The sequence below is a fragment of the Python bivittatus genome, unplaced genomic scaffold (genome assembly GCF_059951505.1).
Source record: "Python bivittatus isolate LINGU-HERP-01145 unplaced genomic scaffold, Pbiv_v1 ctg000850_np1212, whole genome shotgun sequence".
NCBI classification, from domain to species: domain Eukaryota; kingdom Metazoa; phylum Chordata; class Lepidosauria; order Squamata; family Pythonidae; genus Python; species Python bivittatus.
The window spans coordinates 65,623,486-65,635,985 of NW_028277112.1; the positions used below are offsets into that span (position 1 = coordinate 65,623,486).

The 12,500-nt window shown below is 39.7% G+C and overlaps 1 protein-coding gene across 4 annotated transcripts; it reads right to left on the minus strand.

Moving 5' to 3' along the window:
* Positions 1 to 291: 291 nt before the first annotated feature.
* ZBTB5 (zinc finger and BTB domain containing 5) lies at positions 292 to 12,455 on the minus strand. Of its 4 annotated transcripts, none has more exons than XM_025172736.2 (2): positions 12,318 to 12,455; positions 292 to 3,190 (listed from the first exon to the last, which is right to left on the minus strand). In XM_025172736.2, the coding sequence occupies exon 2, from the start codon at positions 3,184 to 3,186 to the stop codon at positions 1,159 to 1,161; it is 2,028 nt and encodes a 675-aa protein (XP_025028504.1). In that variant the 5' UTR covers positions 3,187 to 3,190; positions 12,318 to 12,455; the 3' UTR covers positions 292 to 1,158. The 4 variants fall into 4 exon arrangements, with proteins under 4 accessions (XP_025028504.1, XP_007421605.1, XP_025028498.1 ...); XM_007421543.4 differs by lacking the exon at positions 12,318 to 12,455 and adding an exon at positions 10,987 to 11,142; XM_025172730.2 differs by lacking the exon at positions 12,318 to 12,455 and adding an exon at positions 10,427 to 10,602.
* Between the last annotated feature and the right edge of the window lie 45 nt (positions 12,456 to 12,500).

Consider the following 12,500-nt stretch of genomic DNA (forward strand, 5'->3'; position numbering starts at 1 on the left):
AAGCCTGTAAGTGCCATGATGAACACCAACCTTTGTTCACTGAGGTACCATTTTTTTTCCTTTTTCTTGATCAGGTACCAGTGCAAAGTAAGACCATTATCAGTAGCAGATACAATATTCTCAGAGACCCACATAGCTCTAAATACAGAATAGTAAAGAGAAGGGATCTTTTTAAAGTACTGAGGAGGAAATTTTAAAGAAATTCCTAATCACAAAGTATGTGATTAAACAGACTACCTTTAACTTCCAAGAAATGAAAATTATTTGAAATAACAACAGTAGACAAATATGTTAAGACTTATGTTGAGTTTTAACACATTGAATACAAATTGATTAGAAACACTACCAAGCATAATACATAAACACACTTCACTTTTCAGTACAAGATTTTACAAAAGGAAAACTATGAAACACCTAGGAGATTTCGCAGTATTCAAAAGTATATATATATACACACACATATATATCAGACAGTCTAAAACTTAACTTGCATTGGATTCAAGGTAAGCACCTTCGTTACACAGTGTATGTTACTGCAAAACAACCAAAAATACATTCAGACCCCTAAAACTATGTTAAACTATCACACACTTTAAAAGCACTTTGAGGTGCAAAGATGGTTTCTTCAAGATACGTAATCTTTCACGATAAAGAGCTCTTTGTTATGTTGTTCACGCACTCTAAGCAACCAATTTTACAAATAAATGCTTTCACATCATTAAAAAAAATGCCATTAAAAAGTTTGCCCTTCAGCTTATTCTTATAACACTAGCTAATTATGCATTAGCTACATAAGTAGGCTTTCTTCTTTCAGATCATCTAATCAGAAAGAACTAACAATACCAAGGATTGTATCCTTATGTAATGTGTGCAGCCCAATCCTAAGCATGCTTACTTGGAAATAAACCCCAGAATGTCCGATGGGTCTTTCTCCCAAGGATTGCAACCTTTTTATTTTGTGACACAGCTGGATAATTTCAAAGCGCTTTTTAAAAGTTGTTTAAGCCTCACAACACCCCTGTGAGGTAGGTATGGTACAAGTACTAAAAAGAACTAAGCCTTTTTTTAATGTGTGTGGCAGAATCACACTGAAAGTGTTTGCCTCTTGTGTTCCATGCATTCCTAAAATTATTGGCATCATGGGACAGAGGAAAAGAATTAAAGCAAAGTGCTGGGTAAATTGCTGCTCTGCCAGCGAAGACAAGTAGTTTTGGAATGTTTATACAGATGGCTCGACTGACTGAACCTCTTGCCACACTTTAAACAAGCATATGGTTTCTCCCCAGTATGCACACGAATGTGCTTCTTGCAGTCTGTTAGGGTCAGGAAAGTCTTGCAGCAAATTTTGCAGGCGTATTTGCGAGCACCTTCTACTACCAGGACATTGTGTTCAGATAAGGCCTTTTTACATTTTGAAAGAACATCAGCAGAGGCCCTGGTTAGCTGTGGTGGGCCAGGCTGGGAAGAATGCCCGTTTTCAAACGAGGAAGTAGCCCCGTTCATTAGCAACTGAGAATTAGGAGCATTGTCTGGTATTTGAGAGCTCCGAACAGAAGTCACAACAGGCATTTTGGGAGCTATGCGACGATACCCAGGAAAGCTGTTGGCACCACCCCTTGAGCTCATCACTGCCCTTGATAAAGAATGCAGTCCTAGACCAGATCGTGGAAAGTCCATCCCAAATTGCTCTGCTGTGCGGTAGCCAGAGGTTTGCACGCAAGGAAGGCCCATGACATCCTGCATGGGCCTGACAAAATGAGAGTCTGCACTCTCATTAAATGGGTTCTCTACATGAGAAACAGCAGCTGAAGAATGACTGTTAGCAGGCCCGGATTCTGGACTAATTAAGTAAGAGGCATCGCCATCCATTCTGCAATCACTGGTTGTATTTGGAATGTTGTCCTCATGATTCTGGCTGGCACCAAAACTACTGGCTCGGCTCTTATTCAGAAAGTTTGAAATACTAAAAGTGGACTTGTGTTCTAGGTTATTTCCTACCTCCATAATATGAATGTCCCCCACTCTATCAGTGCTAGACTGTGGGTCAGAAAAACTACGATCGCTGCTTTCAGGACTCAGTTCTATTTTTTCAGCATTTACTCCTCCACCTTCCACTTCAACTGATTCACTACCCTCTGCTTGGGAAGTGACATCACTCACTTCATCTTGGGGCTCTGGAGAACTCAAAGGTTCAGATTTCACTACTACTCTCATGTGTTCTTTTTCACTTAGTCCAACCTCAGGATTCTCACACTGAAAATTGTTTTTTTGGGAAGCAGTATCTTGGTCAAAGCTAGTTTCGACTTGAGTTGCCTGCGATGCCATAGACATTTGAGAAATATTTCCTCCACTGTTGTCAGACTGGCTGGGCACTTGAGCATCTTCTTGGGCACCAAAGGATTGATCAAACATAACAGTATTATCTTCCTGGTTATCACTCACACCATCAGTCTTAGAATTGTCCACAATTTTCAAGGAGTCTGGGGAAAAAAATTCATCTCGTGAATGAACCACAGTCTGTGCACTTTCAGGAGTAACGTCTGACATGACAGAGTCATCCATGGAAGGCCTGATGCGTTGCCTAGCCCTTTCTTCAGAAGACTGTTTACGTTTATGGAGTCGCCGTATTGGAAAGGCAGTTCGTTGTTCAATGTTGCTTCTGACTGATGAACTCATAGAATTTGTCTGTTCTTCTGTGCTTTGGGTAGAATTTAATGCAGAGCTCACTATACTTAACCCAAGCTGCTGAAGCATGAAAGACCGCTGCATGCGCGCATTCTGCTCTTGAACTCTATCGCTTGGTGGGGACATTGGTAGTGTCCTTGTAGTAAGATAGTGTTTGCATGCTTTTACCACAGAGTTCAAATGAAGGTGAGAAGCTGCTAGCAACACATCCATAACATTGCTCTCTCCGAGCATGAGTGTAGAGGTATACATCATATCAATGAGAGCAGCAAAAGCTTCAGCTGTCACTACTTCACTGTCCAACTGGATCATATTCATAGTCTGATCTCCTTCTGCTACAGTGAAGAGAGCTCGGAAGTGTGTGCTGCATGCTGCCAAGACAGAACGATGTGCTTTGAAGTGCCTATTTCCCACCACAATGACACAATCGCAAAGTTGACCATGAAGCCGCTGATAGTTCAACTGCTGGAAAATTTGCTCGAAATGCCCTGGAAAATCCATGATCCTATAAAAAAGAGAACATGCTTTAAAAACAAAAGAACCTAAATATCTTTGTATTTTATCTCCCCCAACTAAAGAAATGAAGTTTTCAAAACAAAAGGCTTCCTACTATAGTACAGGTTCCAAAGCTTTTTGGACTGGGAATAAATTTGGAATTGATAAAATTATTATAGGCACTCTCACAAAATACTTGCTACAATGGTATGCTGGATAGAAGGCACCCACTTACCAGAAGGCAAGCTGGCAAGGTTATTCATCAGCACCAACAGCCTCCCCCAAATGTTCTCTATCATCTCCTAACATAATTTGTTTTTGAATAAATGGGCACAAAGAAAGCTCTACATTACAGCCATCCATTAGTTTTAGTTTTAAGATCTCAAGTTCTATATGAAACCTAGAACCATTTTTGGAAATAAAAATTATGGATGATACTGGTGTCTTACGGCACAATAGCTTCTCATTTATTTAACACATTGCACTGTCAATTATTAAAGTCTCTTAGCAATACAAATAGATCCTGGGTTAAGAATGCCGGGTTACAAAGGATCCATAGTTAAGAACTGAGCCTACTATAGCAGAAGTTGAGTTAAATACACAATGGTTCAACTTTATTACACAATACTACTTATACAGTAATACTGTTCCGGCTTACATACAAATTTGACTTAAGGAAAGACCATGGGAACAGAACTCATTCTTCAACTGGGAACTACCTATACACATAGACCTCACTTACTGACTTCCTTGTGCAGTGATCATTTGAAGTTATGACAATGCTGAAAAAATAACTTTGCAACCAAGGAGCGGATTTACAACCTTTGCAGTGTCCCTCAGTCATGTGACTGCCATTACAGTCAATACACGCTGTCCTGTGCCTGACCCATTTTTTTCTCCCCTCCCTTGCAGAGCAGAGAGATTGGAGAGGAAGGGATTACAAGCGAGTAAGCAAGCTGCTGTGCCTGCTTACTCTCTTGTAATCCCTTCCTCTCCAATAAATGTAAATACAAATATTAATTCCCTTCTTGCTAATTATCCGAGTGCTGGGGTGAGCATTCCAAAAGGGAATGGGGAAAAAGGGAAACACAGTTGTGGTCACTTGATTCCCCACTCAGTGACCACATCACTTAGCGACTAAGCTGGCGGTCCCAATTGTGATCGCTAAACAAGGACTACAATAAAAAAAAACAATAAAAAAATTAGATAGGGCCATGGACATGAACATAAGCCAGAAATGGTGGCACCTGGCACACTGGTGCCCAGAGACATCATACTAGGAACTTAAAGTAGTCATAGGAATGAAAGTGAAATAGCTTTAGGTCTATGTAAATGAAATGCATAACAGGATTTCACTAAACAATTCTTAGTGTGTGACATGGAAGATTAAAGAGATTTGGTTAGGTAAAAATACATCATTGTAAAGAAACATTTCTATTTAGAACCAGAAAATAAGCTATGTTAGTTTGTTGCAATAAAAACAACACACAAGTGTTCTGACACTTTGAAGACTAACAAACATATTACAGACAAATGGGACACTGGAAAGGACTCCGGGTTGTATAGGCAACAGCAGAGTTAGCAATTCACAGTTATATCACACAAAGAACAAGAAACAAAACATCTCTCTGACTTAGCCACAAGACAAAAAGTAGTATTTCTGGAACTGTCTGATAATATAAGTGTTATTCAGAAGTCATGTTCTTTGTCTTCTCCTTTCTTGCTTTCATTATACATAAATGAACTGTAAGTTATAGATGCTAGATGCTAGTAATCAAAGATTTACTGTTAATAAAATATCAGGGAGGTATGAGTGAATTGGGGATATTGACCTTTTGCACTGAAAAAAAAAATCCTATGAAATCCTTAAATAAAAAAAGAATATTGTAGGAATGACAAAGAAGAGGGAAGATTGTTAACAGTTGGGCAAGCCAATAAAATGTTATTGTCTCAGATAACCTCAAAAGAAAAGTCTGGATTCTAAGCATTCTTCAAGTGCTGCCTAATAATCCATGTATCATAAAGCCACAAGATAAGTGTGTATGAGTACAACCTACCTCTTATGATGCAGGGTGAAATATACTCCAATCAGAAAAGTTTTCCAGTTCTTAATTTTTCCATTTTTTTCCATTTCATAAATTCATTAGTAGTAACAATGAATGGATGCAAATTACAAATAAAATATTACATTTGGAATTTTTTTTCCAATAAAACAATGGAAAATAAATTCTATAGTTCAATGTTTGAAGTGAACACTTCTACATAATATAGTATCTAAATTACATTTAAGTGTACCTTTTCCCTCAAATTTTTCAGATAAATACTTTTACAGTTGGGACAAAAATGAATATAGAGCCCTTTTTAAAGCTTTGTTAACAAACACCTTTACCTAGAGAATTAACAAGGTTATCAGAACATTTTCTGATGCAAGCTGAAAAATCTTTTATGCAAATTAGCCTGTTTTAAATAGGAAAATTTGCCAAAAAAGAATACCATTCTTGAAAAACATTGTTAGTAGCACAAGCCCATGGAAACCCTGGTTAATTAAAATACAAGCTATTCCTTGAGCGAGACTCTATCATTGCTTATTAATAACAAAATCAACCTCAAAGATAAAAATATGAGATTCTTTTATGGAAAGAGAGAAACAATAATTTAGTGCAATCTTGCCATTTTTGCCAGCTACTTGTCTGCCAGCAGCATGTAGAACTTGCTGATCTAGAAATATGGCATACAATTCTGTCTTTCCATTATCTTAGAAGTCTCCTACAGCAAGAAAGATGGCAGAACTAGAACTTTTAGTCTGTTGCCTTCTGTTTGTTGCCACACAATGAATCTAAATGCAACAGTCACATTTTGGAACTAGGGCCTAAGTAAACTATAATAAGAAAAGACTGCACATGCTTTCTGAGTCTTTCTATAAAAATGCCATAACAGAAAAATATGAAAGAATATTTTAATTATAGAGCACATAGTTTTTATAAATAAAGCTCCAGATTTAGTCTCAAACACGTCCATTTAAAGCATTAATCAAACTAAGAAAATTTCAGCTTAAAGCTTTGGAGAGCCCCTGCTATTTCAAGTATACAATACTCAGCAAGCTAGACCAAAGATCTGGCTCTTTTTAAGGCAGTTTTATTTGTACCTATTTATATTTCACAATCAAGTTCTAGTATGCACAATCAGTGTCTTATTCAATGTTCAGGATGATACACAGACACACTTCTTGATTAATAAGCGTTAAAGAAAAGTCTTAATTAAAATAATTTTGTTCTTCCCTCAGGTCAGTGCATGTTGAGGTACAGAAGATGGGCAAGCTCTTAGGGCTTTTGCAACTGCCACAAACTGTTGTGTGTTTGGTGATAGAAACCAGGGACAGAAATCTGGTTTTTTTAAAGAGACATATTCCCTTTAGAAATATTAAAGAACTGGATATGTCCTATTCATTTCTACATTCTTCCTGGCCCAGCAAGTATCTTATCATCTGTACAGAACTTGTTTCCTCTTTCCATTGCTATATTCATTTTGGCTTCTCCCCCTTTAACCCTTCTTGGCAACTTTGAACTGATTAGTTGCAGAAGATTATTTCCACTGCTCTGTTAGTTTCAGCTTTTTCATTTGTTTTTCTCTTCTACCTCATCTTCTCTATCACTGGACTACATATTCCTGTATGAAATTAGACAAAGGGCCATAGATGGCTCATGGTGGTATAAGCACTAGAAATCCAAAATATTAAAATAATATATTCAACAAATATACTCAACTACCTAAGACAGATAACAGATAACTTTCAAAAATGCAATAAATAAAATTAGTAATTCTAGATCTCAAAAACTCATTATCAAAAACCAGAAAAACAATATTTAGCCTGCTGTAAGCTTTTTTTAATTTATAATACTTGCTTGACTGGCTTAGAATCAAATACTACTATTTAAAATATATTGGATAGCTTACTACTCCATGTGACTTGTTTTAAAGGAGTGAATACCAAGAGATTGGAATGACTCCATTCCAAGAGACTGAGGATCACAGGCCTGATTCTTCTATTTTGCAGGGGCTTTCTTCAGCTGGTGGTGTATGAAATACTTAATAAGCTGGGTCTGAGCTGGCTAATACAAGAAGCTCCACCATTTCTGGAATTTAATTGGATGCCTTTTACTTTAAGGAGAGAAGCAAAGACAGAGAGGCAATCAGATATAAAGAACAGAACTCATTTATGTTTAATTGTTGTCTTGAATAGGGAATTCTGGTGAGTGTGGCAGTATAATCCTTGCCTACAATAGGCCACACTTGCAAAAAAAGCATCTGGTCATGTTAAAGAGCGGGGGGATTGGGCAAATCAAAAAGTTTAAGTACCATTAAGTACCATTCTAAGTATCTTGCTATTAATGGTTTGTATTGCATTTGGAAAAGAATTAGGACTATTACTTCCTAGTTTAGGGGAGGGAGGGAAGGAAGGAAGGAAGGAAAGAAATAATTTTTTTACTAGTAGTTTGGTCCATGGCAAATTAACAAGGTGCATAAAGGTAGCCTAGGTGTTTGAGAAGAGCTGCTCTTCAGGTGAAAGTCATATGTATAGGCTTGCAGTATCAGGATGGACTTCTTAAAAAGTGTTTTTTTAATGGATTAAATCATTGTTGAAGTGATTTTAAATAAAATAGAATTCTATCACAAACATGCTAAATCTATACTTAATTAATGATAGAATTCTCTCGCATGCATTAAAAGCCTACTTCCAATAACAGCCAGCCAGATACCTTCAAGAGCCACTTCAAAATAGTCTAACTGCTATTCCTCATTTGCCCTGTGCTATTAGCAGCAACGGCAAAAGATGCAAAATTCATACTACCATAAGTTCTTGTGCTGTTGTGATAGTTTGCTTTGTTTTTTGTGCAAAAGGATTCAATATTCAGGACTTGGAAGCTGGATGCATTCTCTCACCTTTGGCTTCTACTGCATATTTATCTAATATGTTATCTAAAATGCTATAAATATTTAATAAGTAACCTGCCAGAAATATAGGGCCATTCCTTTTTCTTATATACAGTCTTAATGTCTACTTGAAACAGAATAATTTAAGAGAGTAATATGACTGTGGTGCCCAGACATTTGTTGAATAGGTAAATATTGTTTTCAATCTGAATTTGACACTGCAGCTTTAACATAAAACAGGAAAAGGAGCAAATAATTATGGCTCTCTGGTCCCATTTAGTCACCTCTAGCTTTCAGAAGGGGATGCTTTGTAATATTCCTTCCAAGTGTAAGTATGTTTTAATATCTCTCATTAATAATTCAACACTTTCAAAGGTTTACAAAACTACTCTTTATGGATAAGTGGTTCTTAACATGTGCTATATGTAATTACTACTTTATTTTGATCTCAGACAAGTTCCAAAGATCAAGTACGTTCTAACAGTGGAAAATATTTAATTGCGTTTGCTTAAATATATAAAACTTACCCTTACAAAACATACCTTTATCCCACACAAAAAAGCAATATACAAACAATTTATTAGCATCTAACAATCCAACTGAAACATATTCTTTAATTGCTAAAGCTATTGCTTTTTACTGCACCTTATTATTCTGAGGGCCAAAATACAGTTCAAGGTAAAGTTGTACCATGAGCTTCTATAAAAGCATTGTTTTCTGCGGACTTTTAATCCTTTAAATAAAAAAAGGATAGGTAATTAAGGAAGGGCTGAAACTTAGTGGTAAAACACATTTTAGCATGTAGAAAGGTTCCAGGTATAACCACTAACACATCAGGGTAGGGAGAAGAAAGATTCCTGTCTGAAACTCCTAACAGTTGCTGTTCATTGGTATAGACAACATTGGTCTAACACAGCTATGCAGATCAATAGGCTAACTCAACAGAAGGCAGCTTATTTCCCTGTCATGTTACTTTCAAATATTGCTTCTATCTAATTATAGTATGAATATAGCAGAGAAAAATGCACCAGAAAAGAGTAATTCTGAGTTGTCTGTTTTTCTTAGATGAGTGAAGACCTTAACAGCAGCCGGTCAGTGTATTTTTTCAAAAAAATAAAACACAACTATTAACTAACAGATTTAACTTTCCCTTCCAATTATCTGGGTACTTGGGGATGTCACAAGCCAGCATAAGACAATCTTTGCAAATGGATATACCATGCATGTTACTGCACTGGAAAGAGGCAGACATGGAGATTTTTAAAACACAGTGCTACTAATTTTGCTTTCTTAGACAAAAACTGTGGTCATGGCAAAGGTAGCCATTCATTTCCTATCTTTCACAAATATAAGATCTGGATGAGAAGTTACCTAAACAGTTAAACTAATTTGAACATCCAAAACTGGAACTGGTAATCAGCCTGAACTAGATTGACTTGGTTGGTATTTTTACATACAACAACAGTCAAATCTCAATAAACATTTAGTAAACACCATCTAATGAACATGCATACATGGTGTTTATATCCTATGTTCCTAGCAAGAGATAACATGCAATGATACCTGTTCACTGATAGAATGGCATACATCACTTTTCTCTTTCTCCAACAGTTCCCTACAAGTCTTCTGAATTTGCCCTGGAGGACTAGGGGGTCATCCAGAGCAGATTTGAAGGCAAGGAAGCTGCAAAGAGAAGATAATCAGACAAACCTACTGGGGGAGTATAGTGATGCTGGACCTAACCCATAATATTCAAAATAACTAACAATGTCATCCCATGTTAAAATATATTTATTTAGAAGCCACAACAACAACAAAAACCTGTCAACCATATCCACATTTGACTCCAGAAGACCACCGAGATAAATCTCTACTGTTGGATAGGTTCGTATAGGAAGAATAGCTTTAGAGTTTCAGGGATACAGACAAGCTAAAAAAGATGTTCAAGTTCAGCTTTCAAGGACCCTGACTTTTCCCTACCCCAGAAAAGGCCAGAACCAAAAATTAAACTTTGCAAGCAGGGGAGGAAATTCGGCAGAGAGGGATCAAGAGCAAAAGTTAACCTCCCAAGCAGGGCTCTTCCGCACCCAACAGAAGTTTCCAACAGGGCCAACAAAGCAGTGCCCTTTGGAAACCCTCTTTAGAGAAAAAAAGGATCTTCTCGCCTTATCAATGGGGCGAGAGCTTAATGACCCCCAAGGGGAGGCCCCTCTCTGGCTTCCCACAGCAACAGGCCCATAAGGTCTGTGAACGACCTACGAACACGCCCCCCCACCCCTCCAGGCCCGGCGATGCCCCTCCTCAGGCCACTCACCAGTCCATGCCCCGCCCTTGCCGGGAGCCCAGGAAGGGGGCGTGGCACCAGCAGCAGCAACCTCGCGCTCTTTTCGTTGACAGTCTCGTCAACGTCTGCCAGATTCACGCCGCCCCCTCGGACCACTAAGGAGCATGCGTACCTTACCCTTGAAGCCCCCCCCCCCAACAAGTAAAGAGACCGGGCCGCTCTGAGAAGAATCAGGCGACCGACCCCTCCACCAATCACCCGGCGAATGCGCGCCCTCGGAATGTCTCCGCGCGCGAATCACAACCCGCTCCTTCGCTCAAGCCCAAAGCGGAGGACGCGCGCTCTCGAGACCTCAGAGAAGCCCACCTCCTTCCCCCCACCCGCAGCCGTCCAACTGCCACACGCATCGTCTTGCCTTCCACTGCCCCTATCGCGCCCCTCGCAGCCAATCGCAACGCAGCGCGCCCGCCGCCGTCTGCCACGCCCCTTCCTCGCGCGCGCCCCACATACACTCGCATGTCATTGCCCAATCACAGTTCAGCGCGCGCCCAATATTTAGCCATCTCCTGTTGTCGTGTTTACGGCCTCACCTACGCTGGAAAAAATAAAGCGACGATCGTCCCCTCCCGTCCCGAACTCCGTATCTCCGGGAGGGAGGGGCACCCGTTGTTCTCCACTCTGGTGGCGTCCGTTTGTCCTTCCTTCCGTTCCTTAGGGGGCGGACTCACTCGTCGCCAGTCTCCGCCTTTCCCCAAACTGTGGCGGTACTCCAGGCGGAAGTGACGTCACCCAAGTGGGCGCCCACCCGCTGTTCGCAGAATCCGCCGAAGACTCGGGAATTTCAACTATCGGAGAAGGATGTTCGGCGCGCGCTCGGTCCCTGGCCAGTACCGAGGCCAGAATGGCTGCGCATGAAGGCTTCGTGGTAGTTGCAGAGAGGAAAGCCTACAAATGACTCAATGTTACCTTCGAACTAAACCAGAAATTCCCGAGACGTGCACCGTTACATATATATTCCTATGTTGGGAATGTGCTGGAAGGAGAAAAACTGGGAAGAAAAAAGAATTCTCCCAAGCGCTTTCGCGTGCAGCGTTTCATAAAACCCAACGCATATTGGGCATTAAAGCAAGGGCACTAAAGATAATTGTTGCCTGCATATATGAATCTTAATCCCAAATATGCATGCATCGGATCGTTTTGCGACATCCCAATAAGTTTAACTTAAAAATCACACCATGCAATTCATTTGAATTCTTACAGTCAACGTTTAATTATCCCTTAAGTTTGTGCTTGTTTTTTATGACCCCTCCCATCGCGATGCCACACAGCCCCCATTTCTGGAAACTAGAATAGGATTCATGCAGATGTTAGAAAATAATAAGTGAGCCCTAAGGCAAGGAATATTTATCGCATGTTCTAAATCCCATGAGGTGGAAAATAAACCTTTCCTGAAAATCAAATGGTTTTATCTTTCATTCAGTCTGCTAAAAAGTTACTTTTGATGTCCATCCAACTGAAGCCGATTGAGATTTTATAGAATAAAAAATGATCAAAGCCGATTACTGCAATTTGCAGAAATTATACCTGTAACATTAATTATATTGCGCCATTTGTTCTTCAGGTTATTATTAAAAGCAAGGGATAAAAATACAAGGCAGTGTTGGATCGTGCTGAATGAGACCTTGCTTAAGCGAGGATTATAGCTTAGTTAGGTAACTGACTTCTCAAAGCTTCCCACACAATCGCGAGTTTTACGCGAGTCTTCGCATCCGCAAGACCAGAATAGAAGCCTGTCTGTTTAAACGAAAAAACGAAGCGTCCCAGGAAACAAAATGCCATGCAGTACCCGGCGTTTGAGAAGGAAGAATTACTGGTGCGGCTCATCCTGTAACTCTTTTAAAAGAGCGTAAACTGAACTCACAGCGGAGTTTCCCATAATCCTTCCTTGGGTTACGTATGAAACAACCATCAAGCCGTGTTTCTTGAAAGGAGGGGATTCTCAACAGAGAAGGAAGCACGCGGGAAGGAGGCAATGGCCGACCCACGCCGTCGCCAGGAGAACTCCACGGACGCGCCCCCGAGGTCACCAGGAGCGGAGCTCCAC

Bases quoted from the DNA above. Each gene is read 5' to 3' on its own strand.
- ZBTB5 (XM_007421542.4), bottom strand. From the start codon at position 5,311: ATGGAAAAAAATGGAAAAATTAAGAACTGGAAAACTTTTCTGATTGGA. The intron at 3,191-5,237 runs GTAGGTTGTACT...TCTTTTTTATAG, and splicing joins TTCACCCTGCATCATAAGAG to GATCATGGATTTTCCAGGGC.